Source organism: Gorilla gorilla, chromosome 2, assembly GCF_029281585.2.
Source record: "Gorilla gorilla gorilla isolate KB3781 chromosome 2, NHGRI_mGorGor1-v2.1_pri, whole genome shotgun sequence".
Classification (NCBI taxonomy): domain Eukaryota; kingdom Metazoa; phylum Chordata; class Mammalia; order Primates; family Hominidae; genus Gorilla; species Gorilla gorilla.
This window is the reverse complement of record NC_086017.1, coordinates 21,709,468-21,735,455: the sequence shown is the minus strand read 5'-3', so window position 1 is coordinate 21,735,455 and position 25,988 is coordinate 21,709,468. Positions and strand designations below refer to the sequence as shown.

The following is a 25,988-nucleotide window of genomic DNA, read 5'->3' as shown; positions in this document are numbered from 1 at the left end:
TGCAGGGAGGGCGCAAAGCAGCAGAGTGTCTGTGACCCACCTGCCACCTTTCCGATGCTGCTACAAGATTTGGAAGAGATAGTCATTTATCAGGAACCATCTTTATTAAAAAAGATAAAATAGAGCAGGGCAGGGGAGAAGTGCTGCAGGCTCCAACGTTGCTGGGCACATGGCAGCGTGGGTGTCTCGCCAGGCTCCTCCCCGCAGCCATTGACGTCCACTGTCAGGTTTCAATGTTCTTGGACCTCAGGGCCTTCATCCTCTCCAATCTAAATGCAGGGAGACATTTGACATGGACTCTCTCAGGTGTTTTGCAAAATGCAACACATTCTCATTGATCTGGTCACCCTGCTGTGCACTAGATGTCAAAACCTCTTCCTCCTGTCCAGACTTTGGTCCTTTGACTGACAACCCCCCATTCCCTCCCTCTGCCACTCTCTGACCCCTGGTCACCATCGATCTACTTGCTACTTCTATGGGGTCAACGTTTTTAGATCAACACTTCCGGGACATCATGTGGAATTGGTCTCTCCGAGGTGGTGGAGATGCTAAGTAGCGGGATTTCCTCATTCCACCGTGCACATATCTATCGAATCCTCACATTGTACCCCATGAATGAATACAAGCATGATTTGCCAATTAAAATAATGTTAATAAAGACAGAATAAATATAGTAAAATGCAAGAAGTGTGGCCTGACCACCCCACCTACCTGATTTTTGTCTTCAGTCATGCAACTATGTTGGGGCGATCTTATTCCTCCTTTTCTTTGCTGGACACAGGCAAAAACGTTTTAACTGAATGAAAAGGCATATCCTGGCAGCTCTGCAGCAGCACCAGCTTCTTGCTGGCTTGGATGACATCATAGCCTCGGCTGCCCAGCTTGGAAGACACTGGCTTTCTGCGATGGTTGTTGAGGCAGAAAAGTTTCTGTGTCTCTACCACTGCTGCTGGTGCTCTGGGTGAAGGGGGAGGCCACAGGGTCATGCTGGGGGGCTTGTTTAGCCAGAGATGTTTCTGGGTCTGCACAACTGCTGCTGGTGCCAGAGCACCAGAGTGTGCAAGAGGAATGTGGTACGGAAGCTGAAGTCCGCGATCTTAATGTTACCGTCCTCATCAAGGACAATAATTTCCAGGTTCAGGTCTCTCTCCATGTGAAATTTATTTGCTATGGCTGTACTACATGGCCAACAGAATCGGCCTGAACACGGTCCAGGCCTTCTCCTCCCTCATGAGGCCGCGGTGGTGTATCGGTTGTGCAGGTCTCCTCCTCTTGCACACTCTGTTACTACAGAGGGTGCCAGAGGGTGAAGCCACAGGGTCATGCTGGAGCCTTGTTACGGAACACCACTGCTGCTGCTGGTGCTCAGGGTGGAGGGGGAAGCCACAGAGTCACGGGGAAGGCTTGCTGAGCCAAGGATGTTTCTGCATCACCGCCACTGCTGCTGGTGCACTGGGTGGAGCGGGAGGCCACAGGGTCACGCTGGGAGGCTTGGTGAGCCAGGAAGGTTTCTGGCTCTCCACCACTGCTGCTGGTGCACTGGATAGAGAAGGAGACAAGAGTGTCATACTGGAAGGACTGGAGAGCCAGGGAGGTTTTTGATTCTGAACTACTGCTGCTGGTGCTCTGGATGGAAGGAAAGGCCACAGGGTTATGCTAGGGAGCTTGTTGAGCCAGGGACGTTTCTGGGACTCCACCACTGCTGCTGTTGCTCTGGGTGGAGGGGGAGGCCACAGGGTCACGCTGAAGGGCTTGTTGAGCTAGGGACATTTCTGGGACTCCACCACTGCTGCTGGTGTTCTGGGTGGAAGGGGAGGCCATGGGGTCATGCTGGGGGGCTTGTTGAGCCAGGGATATTTCTGGGTCTCCACTACTGCTGCTGATGCTCTGGGTGGAGAGAGAGGCCACAGGATCACACTGGGCGGCTTGATTGAAGCTCTCTGGCTTCCTCTGCAGGCCGGCAGGTGCACTGGCCAGAAAGGGGCTCTTCTGCTGAATGCTATGAGTCCACTTCAGTGGGAGAAAAAAGGTGGAAACTTCAACGGATAGGGAAAAACACTTGGGAACCCCAAAAGGAAGGGACTGTGGTCTGACAGTAAACTGCTTCTTTCATTTTGTTTCTTCCAAAATAATGTGGGAGGCCATGGGAAAATTGAATAATTCTTTGATTGCCATGGATAGGTTCTCAGCCTGGAATCCCATGGCCACAAACAGCTGGGTTGTTTTGGGGTTTAAGTGGTCCAGAATTTGATCTTCATATGTTGTCAGAGGCAATTGTTCACCCATGGGCCCCTCATCACTTCTTCTAGTGCTGTCTGCTCCCTGGGGTCTACTCTTAATAGTTTATTATTGAGGCTTTTGAGACCTCGAGAAAAGTATACTGGGGAAAATCATCTTCCACTTTAAATTTTTCCCGTGAAGACCCTAACACTGCGTGAGCAGAAGGGCAGAACTTCACCCACCATGTGATATAACATTACTCCGAGGCTCCAAACATTCATGGCAGGGCACTGGTAGCCCTGGCCCAGGAAGAGTTCCAGGGCCATGCAGGGGTAGGTGCCACAAAGGGCTATCAGCTTCTGTTTCTCATGGAATGTGGTACGGAAGCTGAAGTCCGCGATCTTAATGTTACCGTCCTCATCAGGGACAATAATTTCCAGGTTCAGGTCTCTCTCTATGTGAAATTTATTTGCTATGGCTGTACTACATGGCCAACAGAATCGGCCTGAACACGGTCCAGGCCTTCTCCTCCCTCATGAGGCCACGGTGGTGTATCGGTTGTGCAGGTCTCCTCCTCTTGCACACTCTGTTACTAAATAAATAACTCATGATGGAGGTGTCAATCAGTTGATATAATTGTACAATACTGAAGTGGCAGACAGACTTCAAAATACTTCTCTCTCTCTAGAGAGTGATGCCGGGGGAGCCAGCCTTAGGTGTGATTTCGATGGCCACCTGGGTCCCAGTCAGCACGTGATGAGTCAGTTTGACCTCACTGAACGTGCCACAGCCGATGGTGTCCAGGATTTTACAATTCTGGAGCTCCTGGTCAGGTGGAGTGGAGGCAGATCCCTGCTCCCTGGTACCACCGCTCTACACTGACTATAAAACTACTCTAAGTGTAGTGACTATGCTCACAATACTGACCCTACCTACTTGATTTTTGTCTTCAGCCATGCAACTATGTTGGGGTCATCTAGTTCCTCCTTTTCTGTGGTGGACACAGGCAAAAACATTTTAAAATAATGGAAATGCATATCCTGGCAGCCCTGTGGCAGTGCCAGCTTCTTGTTGGCGAGGCTGACGTCACAGCCTCAGCCTGCCCAGCTTGAATGACACTGGCGTCCTGGGATGGTTGTTGCTGTGTCAGGGACGTTTCTGGGTCTCCGCCACTGCTACTGGTGCTCTGGGTGGAGAAGAAGGCCACAGGCTGATACTGGAAGGCTTGTTGAGCCAGGGACGTTTCTGGGTCTCCGCCACTGCTGCTGGTGTTCTGGGTGGAGGGGGAGGCCACAGGGTCATGCTGGGGGCCTTGTTGAGCCTGGGTAGTTTCTGGGTCTGCACCACTGCTGCTGGTGCTCTGGGTGGAGGGAAAGGCCACAGGGTCATGCTGGGGGGCTTGTTGAGCCAGGGATATTTCTGGGTCTCCACTACTGCTGCTGGTGCGCTGGATGGAGAGAGACGCCACAGGATCACACTGGGGGGGCTTGATTGAAGCTCTCTGGCTTCTCTGCACGCCAGCAGGTGCACTGGCCAGAAAGGGGCTCCTCTGCTGAATGCTATGAGTCCACTTCAGTGGGAGAAAAAAGGTGGAAACTTCAATGGATAGGGAAAAACAGTTGGGAACCCCAAAAGGAAGGGACTGTGGTCTGATAGTAAACTGCTTCTTTCGTTTTGTTTCTTCCAAAATAATGTAGGAGGCCATGGGAAAACTGAACAATTCTTCTTTGATTGCCATGGATAGGATCTCGGCCTGGAATCCCATGGCCACCAAGAGCTGGGTTGTTTTGGGGTATAAGTGGTCCAGGATTTGTTCTTCATATGTTGTCAGAGGCAACTCCTGACCACTGTTCACCCACGGGTCCCTCATCACTTCTTCTAGTGCTGTCTGCTTCCTGGGGTCTACTCTTAATAGTTTATTATTGAGGCTTTTGAGACCTTGGGAAAAATACAATGGGGAAAAATATCTTCCATTTTAAATTTTTGCCATGAAGACCGTAACGCTGCCTGAGCAGAAGGGCAGAACTTTGCCCACCATGTGATATAACGTTACTCCAAGGCTCCAAACATTCATGGCGGGGCATTGGGAGCCCTGGCCCAGGAAGAGTTCCAGGGCCATGTAGTGGTAGGTGCCATAAAGGGCTATCAGGTGTTCCTCATGGAATGTGGTACTGAAGCCAAAGTTCGTGATCTTAATGTTACCATCCTTAATGTTACCTACCTGCGTGGGCTCTGGGGAAATCAAGGCAAGGAGTTTGCCTTCCCAGGCCTGCTGCAGGTGAGTGCCCCTAAGGGAGACAAGGGGACAGGTAAAGCTCTCAGGAAACCTCTGCCCAAAGTTTGCTTTTTCCACCCTAGAAGAAGCTATCAGTACCTAGTATGTGCAACAGACAGAGCCCTAGACCTTAAAGCCTCACAGTCAAGTTTAGATATTATCCAGGAAAGCCAGGGGTCCAGTCTCCAGAGGATCCACCTGCCCTGTCCTGCAGGAGGGCTGAAGGAAAATGTTAGGTAATTCAACCTAGCAAACATTTACCCAATGCCGGCTGGGCCCAAAATCCAGTGTGAGACACAGAAGGGTCCAAAAGAATTTACTGATCCTAGTTCTGTCCTCCTAGTGCTGACTTTGACAAGCCACAGTAGAAAATGTCCTTGTACCCTAGGGCAGGGGCCACTGCAAAGCTGAGGGACATCGAAGGGAAGAACAAGTCCCACCTTGGGCAGCCAAGGAGGGCTCCCTGGAGGAGGGGACACCTGAGAGGCAATGCCAGAGGAAGCATGGCTTCTGAAAGCAGAGTTCAGGAGGGGAAGGTGCTCCAGGCAGAAGAGGTAGCAAAAGGAAAGGTGAGGAAGGGGCATCTTTAGAGACCCTGAGCTAGTCCAGTTCTGCTGATGCAAGAGCCATGGGTGGGCCAGGAAATAGCTATGACAACACTGACTGGAGGCAGGCAGTCTGCAGGTGGCTTCTGGCCAAAAAGGCAGATCCCAGCCACGTGGGGAGGGCCCCCAATGCCCAGGAAAATGCAGCAGTAGGAGACAGGCAGTGCGTCCAGCGGGAAGGAGCTCAGGCTACAGAGTCAGACATCCTGGATCCCAGCCCCTGCTCAGCCACCCATGAGCTGTGTGACCGTGGGCAAGTTACTGAAGCTCTCTGGGCCTCAGCTTCCTCATCTATATAGTGGGCATCAGACCATTTATAAGCACAATAAGACACTGTACTTACTAAGGGAATAGCACACTTCCCGACACCCAGGGGCAGCCACCTACCACAGTTTATTCAGCAATTCTCTTTCTTGACACTCATCAATCTAGATAAGGCACATCCTTTCTGGGACTGCCAGACTCTAAAAGCTTCCAAGGGTCAAGTTCATCTTCACAATGGAGACTCTGACCAGAAAAGAGGTTGCAGGCTCAGAAAAAAAAGGCAAAAGGGATGACAAAAATACTCATCAAAGTATTTCGGGGCAAGGAGGACCAAGTAGAAAGCATGACACCCTCATAGTGGGCAAGGAAGGGAGTTAACCATTTCCTTGCTGCAAAGGTGGGGCCTTGAGATGGGCTGCTGGTAAATGAGCCAGTCTGTGGAGACCAGATGACATCCTACTCTGGAACCGGATGCAGGTGCCATCAACCCTTCAGGAGTCGGGGGAGTGTAAGAGAAAACCACCAGGGTTGCTGGGACATCGTGGCATGATGGTGGCCAGGGAAGGCCCAGAGCAGGCGCCTCCCCAGTCCTGACATCCCCACCACCCGCCTGGGAAGAACAGACGCACACTCAGGAAAGAAGTGACTTTAAATGGGCTTAACTAGAACCACGAGAATGAGCCATAGCAAGTGCTGGCCAGGACATGGAGATGGTGGCACCTTCACACACTGCCCCTGGGAATCTGAAAAGGGGCAGCCACTTGGGAAACCACCTGGCAGCTCCCGAACAGTTAAACACAGAGTTTTCCTATGCCCCAGCAGTTCCACTCCTCCATGTCTACCCAAGAGACCGGAAAACACACATCCCCATGTGAATGCTCACAGCACCATTATTCATAACCACCAAAATGTAAAAACAACCCGAGTCCATCAAAGGATGAACAGAGAAGCAAAACGCAGTTGATCCCCGCAATGGAAAGTTATTTAGCAACACAAAGGAACAAAGCATGGACACACACAACAACACAGATGAACTTTGAAAACGTGCTCAGTGAGAGAAACAAGTCACAAAACACTGTACGCATGGATGTATATGGCTGCATGCACTGTGCGATTCTATTCCCATGAAACGTCCATAACAGACAAATGCAAAGAGACAGAAAGCAGATTCGTGGTTATCAGGGGCTGGAGAGAGGAGAGAAGAGGGAGTGACTGCAGTGAGTATGGAGCTTCCTTTTGGGGTGATGAAAATGTTCTGAAATTGGATATTGGTGATGGTTGCACAGCTGTATGAATCTACCAAAAAATGCTGAATTGTATCCTTAAAATGGGTGAATTTCATGTGATACAAATGTTGATAAAAATAAATACCTATTTTTTAAAAAGTGACTTAAGGCAGGAAACAGAACAGAGTAGTCATGAACAGGGAGTGCAAACTACAGCTCCTGGGGCAAATCTAGCCCCCTATTTCTATAAATAAATTTTTATTAGAACATAGCCATGCCCATTCATTTCCACATCATCTAAGGCTGCTGTAGTGGGACAATGGCAGAGCTGAGTTGCCACAGACACCATGTGGCCAGGGAAGCCCACAGTATTTACATCCAGCCCTCCACAGAAGCTTGCCACCCCCTGCCCAGGAGGGTAAACTCTGGGGCCAGGCTCGGCTGCATATTAGCTCCACATCTGTTCTGTGTGTGTGCACACTCGGGTGAGCGTGTGGGTTCTCTGTGTGTGCACACTCGGGTGAGCATGTGGGTTCTCTGTGTGCGCACACTCGGGTGAGCATGTGGGTTCTCTGTGTGCACACTCGGGTGAGCGTGTGGGTTCTCTGTGTGCACACTCGGGTGAGCGTGTGGGTGTGTTCATTCTCTATGCATCATCCAGTCGCCATACAGGAAATGAGCTAGGGTGTGTGAAGTGCCCGTAGGAATGCCTGGCCGCAAGGTGGACTCAAACTTTGCTCATTCTGCTCCCAAGAACAGCTTATACTCCCCACAAACCCTGCAGACAGGATCCCATCACCTTCTGCACCCACCCTTTCCTCAGCGTCCCTCTGCTTAGAGAAAAAAGGTGAATCCCATGCTGACAGGCAGGACCCTGTACACCCTGCATCTCACCCCACTCCATGCTTCAGTCTCCTCCAGAATAAAAGGACCTTCCCTACCTGGCACGCTGGCTCTAAGGTCTGGACCAGGAAGCAAAACCTGCCCCGAGAGCCGGAGCAGGAGGCATGGCCCCAGCTAGCCTCTCCTAGCCTGTCATCATGGCTGAGAATGTTGGCTTCCCCAAGATGCGCTGCACCAAGGACCAGTGCTGTGATCAGCAGGGTCTGGCTCCAGGGTCCGCCACAGCTCTGAGCACACAGGCCCTGCTGCAGGGGCCCCTGAGTGCCAGGCTCGACTCTACCCAGGGCTTGGGGCCCACCTCACAGGTGGGTTCTGCCTCTTCAGGACCTCCGCCAGCAGCAACTTCACCTCCCTGACTGAAGCTGCCCTCTAGGAGACCTGCAGGGTTGGATGCCAGACAAGTGGGGAACACAGAGAGGCCAGGTTCATAGGAGAGGGACAATCCAGCATGGGCTGCAGAGGACAAACAGGCAGGGGGACGTCCTCACCCTCAGAGTCCAGGGCCTGGATCTTCAGCTCCAGGGGGAAGTCCTCCAGGTTGAGCTTGCGGGTGGTGGAGACGATCTGGATGCCGGGGATGAGGTCCACGGTGGCATCACAGTGCAGGACCTGGTCTGTGGCTGGAGGAACCCCAGGGAGAAGTCAGCACTGAAGACAGCAGCTGCCCCTGGCTCCACCTCCAAGCGTTGCAGGCTTACACTTTGGCAAAGACCACAGCGACCACCAGCCTTACCCTCAGAAGTCAAGCAGCTGCCTCGCACATGGCCCCACTGAAAGTTAACAGGGACTGCCAGAAGGGAAGGGCTGTGGGGGCCTTGTCACCACCTGGTCTGGCTTTTCCAGTGGGAAATCAGCATTTAAAGCTGTGGGCAAAGAAAACTCCAGGAAAACTTCATTTTGTTCAGGGTGTAACCATTCAGTGAAGTGACAAGTGCTACAATATGGATGAGTTCCCATCCCAAAGATGAGAGCCCTGTCCCTCCACTGAGATTAGGAATTACGCTGGTGATTTTGTTTATTTTTGTTTCTTTTGCGACAGGGTCTCAATTTGTTGCCCAGGCTGGAGTGCAGTGGCTCCCGGGGTCAAGTGATTCTCCTGCCTTGGCCTCCCTAGTATCTGGGACCACAGGCATGCATACATCACCATGCCTGGCTAATTTTTAAAAACTTTTTATAGAGTTAAGGTCTTGCTTTGTGGCATAGGCTGGTCTTATACTCCTAAGCTCAAGTAATCCTCCTGCCTTGGCCTCCCAAAGTGCTAGGATTACAGGTGTGAGACATTGCGCCTGGCCTATGATGGTGTATTTATATGATTATCAAGTATAATGTAGAAGGGGCACATCGACACTCATACAGATGTTTTTTACTTGCTCCATAAAAAAGGTACATGAATGGCATTACCTGGGGAATTTTCAAATGTAAGGATAGCAGCAGGATACAACATTTTTCTGACTCTTCTCCAGGTACTTATGCATTGTTAACATTGTTTTGTTGGAAAGCAATACAGTCCCATGTATCAAAAGCCTTACAAATAGGCTGAGCGAGGTGGCTTATGCCTGTAAGGGCTGACTGCCCTCTGCAAAGATGTCCTCTGCAAAGATGATGCTGGCGAGTCGGGCAGGCTGGGTCAGGTGGGCCTGCACCACCGCCTTCTGGGAGCACTGCTGCTCGTCCAGGCCCAGCGACTCGATGCTGGCCACCTCTGGCCGGGTGGACAACCTGCAGTGGAAGAAGACAGCATTTACTCTCTGGAGCTGCGCGGCAAGGCACAGCGGGGTCCAGACACCAGGCTGTGGCTCCCGTCTAGGGCGCAGTCCTGGACCCAAAGACAGAAGTGAGGTGGGCCGCCTAACACCACCTTCAAACCCAGAGGAGATGTGGGGCCCTGCCAAGGCCTCTCCAGTTAAGACCTCTGCAAGCTGAGGGCTCCGGGACTGTGCACACAGTCCCCATGGAGCAAATCAAACAGGACACCTCACACCTGGAAATGACCTCAAGGCTCAACAGATGGCCACCGTCCAAGACTCCTGCAGATGTGGGAGTCGTTCAGTACCAGCAGGAAAGCTGCTCAAGGGATCCCGTGAGGGGACACGTGGCACAGGGAGGGGGCACAGGCATCTTGGCTGACCTCTAACCCAGGCCAGGCACACAGCAAGCTCCAGGTGTCAGCTTCCAACCCCAACAGGTTCTACTAATCCTGGAAATCACTGCCTGTAATGATAACCATGAGCATGAGCTCCCAGCACCTGCGGAGCACACATTATAGGTATGGTGGGGGCACAGGCAAATAAACACATCCACAAATGAGCCTGGACAGTCTGTGAGCCAATTTCCCTAGGGCGGATAACAGGAGGAAGCGAAGTGTGTGCAGCGTGTGTGTTTGGGGGTGGGGGGTTAGCTGTCTGGTGTCAGTGCCTTGATTTCTTAGGCATGGGCTGGGATAACAGCCCCAGGCCCAGATGAGAGGGGGATGAGCGGCAGAGGACAGCAGACTCCACACTGAGCGTTCCCAGCTAGTACATGCTGTCTGCAGATGGGCACTCAGGCCTGGTGCAAAGGTGGAGTGTGAAGCCTCCCAGGGAATGCAGGACCTGGGGTGAGGCAGGGCCATGGGAAGCGGCCGGCCCTGCTGCACTCAGCTTACAGTGTGACCAAGGCCCCAGGAGGGGCCACTGAGCAGTGCCTGGCGCTTGTCTCTCGGGCCGCACCCAGCACAGCACCCGACACAGAGCAGACACTCCAGGGTTTCCTCATCCTCCTCAACTTTGCCTAAATTCACTGGCACACACACAGCCTGGGGTATTCTGAAGGAGACTTTTCAGAAACTGCCTGGCGTCAAAAAGCAATGGCGTGGAACACAACCAGACAGACGTTCCACCTTCTGGCTGGATGCCAAGTGTCTCTCCAGGCCAGGCTGGCACAGGGGGCCAGCCCTCCAACACACCTGAGCACGCCGACTACTCCAACACCGCCCGGCCACGCGTGGCCTGCAGGCGGACCTTATAGCCTGGACCACCTCTACTGGAAGTTCATGGAAAATCAGTGAAGGAAAGCAATCTACGCCCAGAGAAGTGCATCTGTGGCCCTTCGTGGATTTCTTCCGAGAAAATAGCACGGCACAGACTCCCAGAAGACAGCAAAGCAGGCACAAGCGCACACGGGAGACGGGAAGCAGGTGCCTGTGAACACGGCCCATACCCGCTGGAAACACTGTGTCCAACTGTTGGCAGTACCAGAGCCCTATGGTGTTTTTTGAAGGGCGTTAAACTTCCCACACACAAGCACACAAAACAGAATGCGGAAACGAGGACAAATTAGAAAAGTCACATGCGGCAGAGGAGACTAACGAGGCTCGACAAATCCATAAAACGCAGGGTCCTGCATTCCATCTGGGGACAGAAAAAGGACCTTCGTGGAAAAACCGGTGAAGCTGAAATCGTCTAGAGTTTAGTGCGTAGTCAGGTACCAATGGTAACCTCTTACTGTGACAAATATACCTGGTTACCTGCGATGCCGGTATTAGGGGAGGCTGCCTGATGGTTTACAGGAACCCTTCCATATTAGCTCTGAAATTGTCCCATAAATCTAAAATTATCCCAAAATTTACAATTAAAAAAAGAAAGACTGGGGGAGAGAGGGCTGAACAAGCAGAGCACAGCGGACTTATAGGGCAGTGACACTATTCTGTGTGATGCTGTAATGGTGGCTAAGGGTCATTATGAATCTGTCCAAACCCACAGACTGTGCATCAGCAAGAGTGAGCCCGCGTGGAAACTGGGGACTCTGGGTGATACTGAGGTGTCCTGCAGGCTTCCAGAGCATAACAGATGCACACTCTGGTGGGGAGGTTCATGATGTGGCGGCGGGGGGGGGGGGGGGGGGAAATATGCATTTCTTTAATGCAAAAAATTACATTTTCATTATAACAACAACTTCCTCTAGCCAAAGTCCCTAAATATTCCCAAGACAGAGCACCTAATTTAAGATGGGGATACAATTCAGCTGTGAATCCATCTGGTCCTGGACTTTTTTTGGTTGGTAGGCTATTAATTATTGCCTCAATTTCAGAGCCTGTTATTGTTCTATTTGGGGATTCAACTTCTTCCTGGTTTAATCTTGGGAGGGTGTATGTGTCCAGGAATTTATCCATTTCTTCTAGATTTTCTAGTTTATTTGTGTAGAGGTGTTTATAGTATTCTCTGATAGTAGTTTGTATTTCTATGGGATTGGTGGTGATACCCCTTTATCATTTTTTATTGCATCTATTTGATTCTTCTCTCTTTTCTTCTTTATTAGTCTTGCTAACAGTCTATTTTGTTGATCTTTTCAAAAAACCAGCTCCTGGATTCATTGATTTTTGAAGGGTTTTTTGTGTCTCTATCTCCTTCTGTTCCTCCCTGATCTTAGTTATTTCTTGCCTTCTGCTAGCTTTTGAATGTGTTTGCTCTTGCTTCTCTAGTTCTTTTAATTGTGATGTTAGGGTGTCAATTTTAGACCTTTTCTGCTTTCTCTTGTGGGCATTTAGTGCTATAAATGTCCCTCTACACACTGCTTTAAATGTGTCCCAGAGATTCTGGTACATTGTGTCTTTGTTCTCATTGGTTTCAAAGAACATCTTTATTTCTGCCTTCATTTCTTTACGTATCCAGTAGTCATTCAGGAGCAGGTCGTTCAGTTTCCATGTAGTTGTACGGTTTTGAGTGAGTTTCTTAATCCTGAGTTCTAATTTGATTGCACTGTGGTCTGAGAGACAGTTTATGATTTCTGTTCTTTTATATTTGCTGAGGAGTGCTTTACTTCCAACTATGTGCTCAATTTTGGAATAAGTGCGATGTGGTGCTGAGAAGAATGTATATTCTGTTGATTTGGGGTGGAGAGTTCTGTAGATGTCTATTAGGTCTGCTTGGTGCAGAGCTGAGTACAAGTCCTGGATGTCCTTGTTAACTTTCTGTCTCGTTGATCTGTCTAATGTTGACAGTGGGGTGTTAAAATCTCCCATTATTTTTGTATGGGAGTCTAAGTCTCTTTGTAGGTCTCTAAGGACTTGCTTTATGAATCTGGGTGCTCCTGTATTGGGTTCATATATATTTAGGATAGTTAGCTCTTCTTGTTGAATTGATCCCTTTACCATTATGTGATGGCCTTCTGTATCTCTTTTGATCTTTGTTGGTTTAAAGTCTATTTTATCAGAGACTAGGATTGCAACCCCTGCTTCTTTTTGTTTTCCATTTGCCTGGTAGATCTTCCTCCATCCCTTTCTTTTGAGCCTATGTGTGTCTCTGCACGTGAGATGGGTCTCCTGAATAGAGCACACTGATGGGTCTTGACTCTTTATCCAATTTGCCAGTCTGTGTCTTTTAATTGGGACATTTAGTCCATTTACATTCAAGGTTAATATTGTTATGTGTGAATTAGATCCTGTCATTATGATGTTAGCTGGTTATTTTGCTCATTAGTTGATGCAGTTTCTTCCTAGCCTTGATGGTCTTTACAATTTGGCATGTTTTTGCAGTGGCTGATACCAATTGTTCCTTTCCATGTTTAGTGCTTCCTTCAGGAGCTCTTGTAAGGCAGGCCTGGTGGTGACAAAATCTCTCAGCATTTGCTTGTCTGTGAAGAGTTTTATTTCTCCTTCACTTACGAAGCTTAGTTTGGCTGGATATGAAATTCTGGGTTGAAAATTCTTTTCTTTAAGAATGTTGAATATCAGCCCCCACTCTCTTCTGGTTTGTAGAGTTTCTGCTGAGAGATCCCACTCTCTTCTGGCTTGTAGAGTTTCTGCTGTTAGTCTGATGGGCTTCCCTTTGTTGGAACCTGACCTTTCTCTCTGGCTGCCTTTAACATTTTTTCCTTCATTTAAACCTTGGTGAATCCGACAATTATGTGTTTGGGGTTGCTCTTCTCGAGGAGTATCTTTGTGGTGTTCTCTGTATTTCCTGAATTTGAATGTTGGCCTGCCTTGCTAGGTTGGGGAAGTTCTCCTGGATAATATCCTGAAGAGTGTTTTCCAGCTTGGTTCCATTCTCCCCATCACTTTCAGGTACACCAGTGAAATGTAAATTTGGTCTTTTCACATAGTCCCATATTTCTTGGAGGCTTTGTTTGTTTCTTTTTACTCTTTTCTCTCTAAACTTCTCTTCTTGCTTCATTTCATTCATTTGATCTTCAATCACTGATACGCTTTCTTCCACTTGATCAAATAGGCTACTGAAGCTTGTGCATGTGTCACGTAGTTCTCGTGACATGGTTTTCAGCTCCATCAGGTCATTTAAGGCCTTCTCTATGCTGTTTATTCTAGTTAGCCATTCTTCTAGTCTTTTTTCAAGGTTTTTAGCTTCCTTGCAATGGGTTCAACATCCTCCTTTAGCTTGGAGAAGTTCGTTATTACCGACCTTCTGAAGCCTACTTCTGTCAACTCGTCAAAGTCATTCTCCGTCCAGCTTTGTTCTGTTGCTGGCGAGGAGCTGCGATCCTTTGGAGGAGAAGAGGTGCTCTGGTTTTTAGAATTTTCAGCTTTTCTGTTCTGATTTCTCCCTATCTTTGTGGTTTTATCTACCTTTGGTCTTTGATGATGGTGACCTGCAGATGGGGTTTTGGTGTGTATGTCCTTTTGTTGCTGTTGATGCTATTCCTTTCTGTTTGTTAGTTTTCCTTCTAACAGTCAGGTCCCTCAGCTGCAGGTCTGTTGGAGTTTGCTGGAGGTCCACTCCAGACACTGTTTTCCTGGGTATCACCAGTGGAGGCTGCAGAACAGCAAATATTGCAGAACAGCAAATGTTGCCACCTGATCCTTCCTCTGGAAGCTTCGTCTCTCAGGGGCACCCGGCTTTATGAGGTGTCAGTTGGCCCCTACTGGGAGTCACAGCCAAATTCTACCAGAGGTACAAAGAGGAGCTGGTACCATTCCTTCTGAAACTATTCCAATCAATAGAAAAAGAGGGAGTCCTCCCTAACTCATTTTATGAGGCCAACATCATCCTCATACCAAAGCCTGGCAGAAACACAACAACAAAAAGAGAATTTTAGACCAATATCCCTGATGAACATCAATGCAAAAATCCTCGATAAAATACTGGCAAACTGAATGCAGCAGCACGTCAAAAAAGCTTATCCACCACGATCAAGTTGGCTTCATCCTTGGGATGCAAGCCTGGTTCAACATACACAAATCAATAAATGTAATCCATGATATAAACAGAACCAAAGACAAAAACCACATGATTATCTCAATAGATGCAGAAAAGGCCTTTGACAAAATTCAACAGCCCTTCATGCTAAAAACTCTCCATAAACTAGGTGTGGATGGGACGTATCTCAAAATAATAAGAGCTATCTATGACAAACCCACAGCCAATACATACTGAATGGGCAAAAACTGGAAGCATTCCCTTTGAAAACTGGCACAAGACAGTGATGTCCTCTCTCACCACTCCTATTCAACACAGTATTGGAAGTTCTGGCCAGGGCAATCAGGCAGGAGAAAGAAGTAAAGGGTATTCAATTAGGAATTCCTAATTCAATAGGAAAAGAGGAAGTCAAATTGTCCCTCTTTGCAGATGACATGATTGTATATTTAGAAAACCACATCGTCTCAGCCCAAAATCTCCTTAAGCTGATAAGCAACTTCAGCAAAGTCTCAGGATACAAAATCAATGTGCAAAAATCCCAAGCATTCCCATAGACCAATAACAGACAAACAGAGAGCCAAATCATGAGTGAACTCCCATTCACAATTGCTACAAAGAGAATAAAATACCTAGGAATCCAACTTACAGGGGATGTGAAGGACCTCTTCAAGGAGAACTACAAACCAGTGCTCAATGAAATAAAAGACGACACAAACAAATGGAAGAATACTCCATGCTCATGGATAGGAAGAATCAATATCATGAAAATGGCCATACTGCCCAAGGTAATTTATAGACTCAATGCCATCCCCATCAAGCTACCAATGACTTTCTTTACAGAATTCAAAAAAACTACTTTAAAGTTCATATAGAACCAAAAAAGAGCCTGCATTGCCAAGACAATCCTAAGCAAAAAGAACAAAGCTGGAGGCATCGTGCTACCTGACTTCAAACTATACTACAAGGCTACAGTAACCAAAACAGCATGGTACTGGTACCAAAACAGAGATATAGACCAATGGAACTGAACAGAGACCTCAGAAATAATACCTCACATCTACAACCATCTGATCTTTGACAAACCTGACAAAAACAAGAAATGGGGAAAAGATTCCCTATTTAATAAATGATGCTCAAAAACTGGCTAGCCATATGTAGAAAGCTGAAACTGGATCCCTTCCTTACATCTTGTAAAAAAATTAATTCAACATGGATTAAAGACTTAAATGTTAGACCTAAAACTGTAAAAACCCTAGAAGAAAACCTAGGCAATACCATTCAGGACACAGGCATGGGCAAGGACTTCATGACTAAAATACCAAAAGCAATGGCAACAAAAACCAAAATAGACAAATGGGATCTAATTAAACCAAAGAGCTTCTGCACAGCAAAAGAAACTACCATCAGAGTGAACAGGCAACCTACAGAATGGGAGAAAATTTTTGCAATCTACCCATCTGACAAAGGGCTAATATCCAGAATCTACAAAGAACTTAAACAAATTTACAAGAAAAAATCAAATAACCCCATCAAAAAGTGGGCAAAGGATATGAACAGACCTTCTCAAAAGAAGACATTTATGCAGCCAACAGACACGTGAAAAAATGCTCATCATCACTGGCCATCAGAGAAATGCAAATCAAAACCACAATGAGATACCATCTCACACCAGTTAGAATGGCGATCATTAAAAAGTCAGGAAACAACAGGTGCTGAAGAGGATGTGGAGAAATAGGAACACTTTTACACTGTTGGTGGGACTGTAAATTAGTTCAACCATTGTGGAAGACAGTGTGGCGATTCCTCAAGGATCTAGAACTAGAAATACCATTTGACCCAGGGATCCCATTACTGGGTATATACCCAAAGTATTATAAATCATGCTACTATAAAGACACATGCACATGTATGTTTATTGTGGCACTATTCACAATAGCAAAGACTTGGAACCAACCCAAATGTCCATCAATGATAGACTGGATTAAGAAAATGTGGCACATATAGACCATGGAATACTATGCCACCATAAAAAATGATGAGTTCATGTCCTTTGTAGGGACATAGATGAAGCTGGAAACCATCATTCTCAGCAAACTATTGCAAGGGCAGAAAACCAAACACCGCATGTTCTCACTCATACATGGGAATTGAACAATGAGAACACTTGGACACAGGGTGGGGAACATCACACACCAGGGCCTGTCGTGGGGTGGGGGAAGGGGGGAGGGGTAGCATTAGGAGAAATACCTAATGTAAATGACGAGTTAACAGGTGCAGCACACCAACATGGCACATGTATACATATGTAACAAACCTGCACGTTGTGCACATGTACCCTAGAACTTAAAGTATAAAAAAAAAAAGATGGGGATACAAGTCACACATCAAGACCCTTAGCTGGTTTCTATTTAGGGATGATCTATTAGGCAAATCAAGGCATTAACGTCTAGTATAGAAAACTATGAGCTTAGGGGCCAGAATGATCTGGCTTCAAACCCCAGCTCCAGCATTTATTAACTGTGTGACTTTGGGCAAGTCACTTGCCCTCCCTGGGTCTTAGTTTCCTCCTTTATTAAATGTAGTATTAATATGAAACTTGGGCTCTTACAGAAACTATACCTAATACATATACAATAAATGGTGGCTGATCAACAGAAATAATTGGGATCCGTGTGGTCCAGGCAATTTCAAACAAATGAAACTCATTCTGCAAACAGTACAAATGTAAAGTAAAAGGGAACTACTGATCATCAAGTACCTCAAGAGAGAATTCAATGTACTGCTGGGGTACAAAAAAGGGAGTAAAACAGTCAAGAAAATAATTAGAAAAAACAGTCAACAGTGTGTGGCAGGAATAAGGACCTAAAGTCTAATCTGAACTTTGCTACTAAGGAGATTACTCCAAGGCCTAAGAGAGTTTTGACTTGCTGTTTCCTATTTTTTTTTTTCTTTGTAAAATGCAGAGAATAAAGCTGGGTTTCTGTTAATCTCACTGGGATGTCACAAACCTTCACGGATACCCATCATTCCAATACCTTGTTCAGCTGGCCTCTACAAGATGGCGTAGGGTCACATTCTGAATTTTTCTCTTCTGAAAGTGTGTCAGAGGAGGATGTCTTGCTGCCATCTGCTTTTTGTTTCCTTTCTTTTATATTAAAAAGAGAAAAGTGACTCAAGTAATTAATAATCATGTTTGCCAAATATCATTGCCTTCAGAAAACAACCTGTTGGAAACTGCTTAGCGGTAGAAGAGGTAATTTTATAACCCTAAATTACAGTGTATTTATAAATCTAACAAAGACAGGGTTCAGTTATACAATTGCTCCAGTTACTGATGCCATGATACACATAACTTTTAGGTTAATTCAATGCAGTTCATTTGGAGACAGAAGACAAGAGGAAAATAACATACTTGCTTATTTTTCCTCTCTTTCTGATTTTTGCTGAAATAGCAGTAAGAGTATGAAGTGTTATATCTAAAGTTTCCACGTCGAAGTTTCCAAGAGGAGGGACATAGTCTGGGGCGACTGAAATAAACAGCAGGCTGAAGCTCAATGTGTACCAATTACACACCACCATTAGACTTGAAATTCAGTCACTCAATTGGCTAAAAACTGGTTTCCAAAATTACCAAGTGTGGCTGAATGCTTATAAGACATATTCAAGTCGCCAGGCGCAGTGGCCCACACCTGTAATCCCAGCACTTTGGGAGGCCGAGGCAGGCGGATCACAAGGTCAGGAGATCGAGACCATCCTGGCTAACACAGTGAAACCCCGTCTCTACTAAAAATAAAAAATAAAAGTAAAAAAAAAAAAAGATTAGCCAGGCATGGTGGCAGTCGCCTGTAGTCCCAGCTACTCGAGAGGCTGAGGCAGGAGAATGGTGTGAACCCGGGAGGCGAAGCTTGAAGTGAGCCGAGATCGTGCCACTGCATTCCAGCCAGGGCAAGAGAGTGAGACTCCATCTCAAAAGAGAGAGAGAGAGAGAAAAAAGACATATTCGAGCCATCTGACATTGTTTTGCCATAACAAAATGGCCAGAGATAACATAGAAATATCATATTAAGTGTGATCAATTATCATAAAACCACTCTAAATAATCATATATAACTAACACACAGATAAGGACTAAAACGGACATTTAAAATCTAAATTGTGTCTAGGCGGGGTGGCTCACACCTGTAATCCCAAGCACTTTGGGAGGTTGAAGCATGTGGATCACCTGAGGTCAGGAGTTCGAGGCCAGCCTGGCCAACATGGTGAACCCCTGCCTCTACCAGAAATACAAAAATTAGCCAGGTGCGGTGGCGGGCATCTGTAATGCCAGCTACTCGGTAGGCTGAGGCAGGAGAATTGCTTGAACCTGGGAGGCAGAGGTTGTAGTGAGCAGAGATTGCACCACCGCACTCCAGCCTAGGCGACAAAGCAAGACCCTGTCTCGAAAAAAAAAAAAAGAGGAAAGTTGTATATATTTATGGCGCACATGAGATATTTTGATACAGGCACACAATGCATAATAATCACATCGGTAAATGGGGTATCCATCATCTCAAGCATTTATCCTTTGTGTTACAAACAATACAATTATGCTATTTTAGTTATTTTAAAATGTACAGTAAGTTATTGTTGACTGTAGTCACCCTGTTGTGCTATCAAAAACTAGGTCTTGGCTGGGTGCGCTGGCTCATGCCTGTAATCCCAGCACTTTGGGAGGTCGAGGCAGGTGGCTCACTGGAGGTCAGGGGTTCGAGACCAGCCTGGCCAACATGGTGAAATCCCATCTCTACTAAAAGTACAAAAATTAGCCGGGTGTGGTGGTGCAGCCTCCAGTCCCAGCTACTCGGGAGGCTGAGGCAGGAGAATTGCTTGAACCTGGGGAGCGAAAGTTGTAGTAAGCCGAGCTTGTGCCACTGCACTCCAGCCTGGGTGACAGAGCGAGACTCCATCTCAAAAAAACAAAAACAACTAGATCTTATTCATTCTATCTAATTATACTTTTGAACCCATTAACCACCCCCATTTCTCCCAGTCCCCCAACCACCATTACCCTCCCCAGCCTCTGGTAACCATCCTTCTACTCTATCTCCGTGAGTTATATTGTTTTAATTTTCAGCTTCTGCAAATATGTGAAAATATGTTGTGCCTGGCCTATTTCACTTAACATAATGTCCTCCAGTTCCATCTGTATTGTTGCAAACAACAGGATCTCATTCTTTTTTATGGCTGAATAGTACTCCATTGTGTATATGGACCACATTTTATCCATTCACCAGCTGATGGGCACATAGGTTGCTTCCAAATCTTGACTATTGTGCATAGTGCTGCAATAAACATGGGAGTGCAGATATCTCCTTGGTATACTGATTTCCTTTCTTTTGGGTATATACCTACCAGTGGCATTCCTGGATCATATGGTGATTCTATTTTTAGTTTTTTGAGGAAACTCCAAACTGTTCTCCATAGTGCTCGTACTAATTGACATTCCCACCAACAGTGTACAAAGGTTCTCTTTTCTCCATATTCTCACCAGCATCTGTTACTGTCTTTTGGATAAAAGCCATCTTAACTAGGGTGAGATGACATCACACGGCAGTTTTGATTTGCATTTCTCTGATGCTCAGTGATGTTGAGCACCTTTTCATATATCCACTATTTGTATGTCTTCTTTTGAGAAATGTCTATTCAGACCTTTTACCCATTTTTCAATCCGAATAATTTTTTTTCCCTATCTTTATATATTCCAGTTATTAGTCCCTTGTCAGATACATAGTTTGCAAATATTTTCTCCCATTCTGTGGGTTGTCTCTTCACTTTGGTGTTTCCTTTGCTGTGCAGACAAAAGAAACTTAACTTTTTAACTTAATGTGATCCCATTTGTCCATTTTTTGCTTTGGTTGCCTGTGCTTGTAGGATATTCCTCAAGAAATCTTTGCCCACTCTAATGTCCTGAAGAGTTTTCTGAATGTTTTTTGTTATTGTTGTTAGTAGTTTCATAATTTGAAGTCTTAGATTTAAGTCCATAATCCATTTTGATTTTTGTATATGGCAAGAGATAGGGGTCTAGTTTCATTCTTCTGCATATGGATATCCAGTTTTCCCCACACCATTTATTGAAGAAAGCATCTTTCCCCAATGTATATTCTTGGCACCTTTGCTGAGAATGAGTTCATTGTAGGTGTGTGGATTTATTTCTGGGCTCTCTTCTGTTCCATTGGTCTATGCATCTGTTTTTATGCCAGCACCATGCTGTTTTGGTTACTATAGCTCTGTAGTATAATTTGAAGTCAGGTAACGTGATCCCTCCAGTTTCGTTCATTTTACTCAGGACAGCTTTGGCTATTCTGGGTCTTCTGTGATTCTGTATACATTTTAAGTTTTTTTCTATTTCTGTGAAGAATGTCATTGGTATTTTGATAGGGATTGCCTTGAATCTGTAGATTGCATTGGGTAGTATGGAAATTTTAACAATAATAATTCATCTGATCCATAAACATGAAGTATCTTTCCTTTTTTTGTGTGCCCTTCAATTTCTTGCATCAATGTTTCAGAGTTTTCATTGTAGAGATCTTTCACTTCTTTGGTTAAGTTTATTCCTAGATATTTTATTTGTAACTATTGTTTATTTTATTTGTAGCTATTGTAAATGGATTACTTTCTTGATTTTTTTTCAGATTGTTAGTTGTTGGCATACAGAAATGCTACTCAATTTTATATGAGGACTTTGTATCTTGCAACTTTACTGAATTTATCTAATAGTTTTTTGGTGGAGTCTTTAGGCTTTTCCAAATATGTGGAACTACGAACAGTAGTTCCACAGTGAAGAAGGTGAGAGGGTCATTCTAGGCAGAAGGCGGCTTGGAGAAAATAAAGCATGGGCAATGTGAAGTGAATTCTAAGTATTCTCATTTGGTTACCTAAGGAGGTTCATATAACTGGGGAGTGGTGGGACATAACAGCTAGAGAAGCACACGGGGGTTAGTGCTTGGTGAGGACTTGTAGGGAGTCTTCTGGGAACTAAGAAAATAGTTTTGAGAAAAACTATGCACAATAAGTGAAACATCCTATTAACTCTGCTCACCTCTCGGAACCAGTTGAGAGTAAGAAATATGAGAGAACACATGAATGAACGCTCTTTAGCAGACATGGACTCCAACTTCTCTCCAGGCTCCAGGTCAGTTAGGAATATAGGACAATCTGAGAGAGAACAAACATTTCCAACTACCTTTAGTGCAAGCCAGTAAAACCTGGAGGTTGCCTCTGGAGCTAGTTCTCCTTGCTATTTACTTTCCCCTTTAACTCATATTTGAAGGCCAAGATCTGATTAAAATATTTGCATATCATATAGCAATCAACAAATATAATTAGAAAGTTTTTGCAACAATTGATTTGTTAACATAATGGGATTCTGTTTGTACTATTTTGTCTTTGTAATTCCAATGATAAACTATTCTGCTGAAGTTAGAAAATTCCTCCCCACATACACCATGTATTGATCTGCCCTTTTCCTAAGTTTACCAAAGGAAGAGTATAAAGAAGAAAGGATCTGATGACTTCATCCCATACCTAGTAGACCATCAATCTCCTCCAAGTTTCCGTTATGCTGTCTCTCCACACAAAGTCTCAGTAACCGGAAATACGGAGCCAGGCACAGCGGAGACACCAATCTGAGAAGGAGAAATAAATTTCTAGACCACACTTCATAGGTGTGTTACTCCACGTACATAGGGAGATATTACTCCACATACACAGGGAGCACAACTTCTTTTTTTGAGACAGAGTCTTGCTCTGTCACCCAGGCTGGAGTGCAGTGGCACGATCTCGGCTCACTGCAACCTCTGCCTCCCAGGTTCAAGCGATTCTCCTGCCTCAGACTCCTAAGTAGCTGGGATTACAGGCGCATGCCACCATGCCCAGCTAATTTTTGTACTTTTAGTAGAGACAGGGTTTTGCCATGTTGGCCAGGCTGGTCTCAAATCCTGGCCTCAAGTGATCCACCCGCCTCAGCCTCCCAAAGTGCTGGGATTACAGGCATGAGCCACCATGCCCGGCCACCAACTTATTAAGAATTTTCCTCAAAACAAATGTCTACTTTTAAGAAAAGATGGCAAGGAACTTAATGGATGCTCCATTAAGAAAATAAATATAATGAGCTGAATTGTAGGAAGGCAGAGGTATCAGGAGTGAAAGTCCGTTTGTTAGGAGAACCAGAAATAAGATAGAAAGAGAAGGTAAGAGACGCAGAGGTAGCAAAGGATGTTCAAGGGAGGGAAAAAATAAGGAACAGAAAAGAAAGTAGTCTTAGAATATCTGTTGGCTTACACAAGGCAATATAAATCTCAAGCCAAGGATCCAAGAAAAAACAAGGAATCTGCCCCATTCTCCCTAACCTCTCCAAATACCGTTTGTCCCGAGAGAAACTTTTTTGACTCAACTTCCCCACCAAGAACTGTGGAATTCCCAGTGAACATTCAAAACACTAACAGGTTTAGAAAAGAAAAACTATACTGACTTTTGGCCTGAGTCCTGTGAAGTCACTGGACCCCCATCTTTTGCAAAGTCCTGAGAAAACAGCAGCGGCAGGAGGTTTATGGCGATCCCATCCTGAGTGTCGTATTCTTCCAGTCCGTACAGTGCTTTCACAGGAAATGGAAAGTCACTGCAGAGAAAAACCAGAATCTGATGCTGCAGCTCAGGAATACGCAAGGCTACAGGGAAAACCACTAGAGCAAACCAATTTCAAACACAACATCATGGGGCGAAATTAGAAGAACAAACAGTGAACCTTTTAGGAATTTTGGAGCTAAGGGTGCAGGGGTGCTGGGGTTGGGAGGAAAGAAGCTGTGGGACTGGACAGCTGTGGCTGAGGTCAAGGGTATTCTGAAGTTTGTATCAGCTACTGACAGAATTGATGTAACTTCACCAGTACAACCAAGCCAGCAGGTAAACAATACCTACCCTTCCGGAACAACACAGGAGTCCACTACGAAGGCATCCTGGAAATCATTACAGATGGTATGCCCAACCCATTCCTTCAGGAAGCAAACAAACAAAAAGGGCAGTGCAGGGTGTACTTGCTGCAGAGCCCTAGATAAATTACTCTTAACCTAAGTCTCAGTTCCCTCATTTCTAAAAAGAAAGTAATAATAAATATCTCACTATTGTGAAGTAGAAAAGAGAGAGTGCATGAAAAGCACCTAGCACAAGGCCCAGCACAGAATAGGGCTCTCAGACAGATAATAGCCATCATTATTAACAAAGTCCATCTCTTCTTTACTATTGTGATTGTTATTAAGTGAAGGAGGCCTCAGAGAAGAGCCGTGAGGCAGGGTAGGGCAGAAAAGCCTTTCCCAGTTAGAATTTAGGAGAGGTCACAGGATGATCTATTTTCACACTGCAACAGAAAGACTTGAAGAGTGTAGTAAAGCAGCTCTCATGCTTTATTGCTTTAAGAAAAGACAATTGGCTTTACCAGGGCTTTTGGATCCAGCTTTTCACGTTGGATCAGGTTGGCAAATTCATCATAGTAAAGTGCAGAGGCCTGAGGAGACTGCTCACTGCAGGAATGAACCAACTGCAACAAGGAGGTCACCTGGAGCAAAGAGGAAGAATGGTTTAAACCTTGGGCTGCCAATCTTTCCCAAACTCCACTCGCCCCATTCAAGACTGTCTTTTCACTTTCTGATTTTACTGGCAAAGCTCTACGTCTCACTTGAGGTTTTCCTGAATGTTCTGACCCGTCTGTCTCTTTCTGATATCATCCCTTTTCCAATCTGCCAGACACTGCGGCCAGATTAATTTTTCTAAAGCAAGGTTTGATTTTGCCATTTCCATGCTAAGAAACCCTTAAGGAATACCTCTGCCTAAAGAACGAAATAAAAATGTATTGCTTTACATGCAAGGCTCTCTGTTTTCTTTCTCAACTAGCTTTTTCTTTTTTCCTTTTGAGACAGAGTCTCACTTTGTCGTCCAGGCTGGAGTATAGTGGTGCGATCTTGGCTCACTGCAACCTCCGCTTCCCGGATTCAATAAATTCTCTTGCCCCAGCCTTCTGAGTAGCTGGGACTACAGGCGCCTGCCACCATGCATGGGTAATTTTTTTGTACTTTCATTAGAGATGGGATTTCACCCTGTTGACCAGGCTGGTCTCAAACTCCTTACGTCAAGTGATCCTCTTGCCTCAGCCTCCCTAAGTGCTGGGATTACAGGCGTGAGCCACTGTGCCCTGCCTGAACTAGCTTTATGTCCCACTTTCCAGTTATACACTTATTTGTCCCCATGCTTCAACCAAAGTGTTATGCCATAAATATGGCATACCTTTCTTGCTAAGACTTTATAATTTAATTGGAGAGATTAAACGGATATAGAAATAAATGCAACCGGCCCGGGCATGGTGGCTCACATCTGTAATCCCAGTGCTTTGGGAGGCTGAGGGGGGCGGATCACCTGAGATCAGGAGTTTGAGACCAGCCTGGGCAACATGGCGAAACCCCTACATGGTGAAACCCCGTCTCTACTAAAAACACAGAAATTAGCTGGGCATGATGGTGCATGCCTGTGATCCCAGCTACTTGGAAGGCTGAGGCAGCAGAATCGCTTGAACCCAGGAGGCACCACTGCACTCCAGCCTGGGTGGCAGAGTTGAGACTCCATCTCAAAAAAAAAAGTGCAGCCCAAGCCAGTAGTTTCCAAGTATCAGAAAACCACAAAGATAGGAGTTCAGGAAAACTTCTTTTTCTTTTTTTTTTTTTTTTTTTTTTGCCTTTTCTTGAGATGGAGTCTCGCTTTGTTGCCCAGGCTGGAGTGCAGTGGCATGATCTCGGCTCACTGCAACCTCTGCCTCCCAAGTCCAAGCAATCCTCTGCCTCAGCCTCCCAAGTAGCTAGGATTACAGGTGGCCGCCACCACCCCTGGCTAACTTTTTTTTGTATATTTAGAGAAGAACTCACGTGTGTGCACTGCTCATCACTCAGGTTGGCTATCTGTTGGGTCAAACTAGATGATCCACTTCTAAAAACAAAGAATTTTAATTTCACTTTTGTAATATTTTGTAACAATTTCCAATAAGTTTAAGAATTCTGACTTCCCTAGGGTAGGGTAAAGATAAAAGTACATGAAGGCAGAGAAGAGTATTTATTTTGTCCATACAAAATACAGATTAGAGCAAAAGATTGTTATACATATTTTTCTTTTCTCTTTTTTCTTACTTTTTTTTTGAGTTTCGCTCTTGTTGCCCAGGCTGGAGTGCAATGGCACGATCTCGGCTCACCGCAACCTCCATCTCCCAGGTTCAAGTGATTCTCCTGCCTCAGCCTCCTGAGTAGCTGGGATTACAGGCATGCGCCACCACGCCCAACTAATTTTCTATTTT

At 45.8% G+C, this 25,988-nt stretch overlaps 2 protein-coding genes across 2 annotated transcripts in view; both read right to left on the bottom strand.

The window, feature by feature from the left end:
• Positions 1-861: 861 nt before the first annotated feature.
• On the bottom strand, positions 862-4,090 carry LOC129532321 (serine/threonine-protein kinase MARK2-like). Its single transcript, XM_055381204.2, is given in 4 exon segments — positions 862-1,028; positions 1,611-2,010; positions 2,481-2,703; positions 3,282-4,090. Coding segments are annotated over 4 exon segments (1,599 nt in total).
• Positions 4,091-4,195: 105 nt separating this feature from the next.
• Positions 4,196-25,988, bottom strand: part of LOC134757968 (Fanconi anemia group D2 protein-like) — a 45,186-nt gene continuing 23,393 nt past the window's right edge. Inside the window, 13 exon segments of the mRNA XM_063703416.1 lie at positions 4,196-4,508; positions 4,757-4,974; positions 7,774-7,871; positions 7,982-8,113; positions 9,064-9,427; positions 10,438-10,733; positions 10,821-10,882; positions 21,667-21,814; positions 22,184-22,284; positions 23,130-23,276; positions 23,576-23,649; positions 24,090-24,209; positions 25,567-25,627. Of these exon segments, the coding sequence (XP_063559486.1) occupies positions 4,196-4,508; positions 4,757-4,974; positions 7,774-7,871; positions 7,982-8,113; positions 9,064-9,427; positions 10,438-10,733; positions 10,821-10,882; positions 21,667-21,814; positions 22,184-22,284; positions 23,130-23,276; positions 23,576-23,649; positions 24,090-24,209; positions 25,567-25,627 (2,134 nt within the window).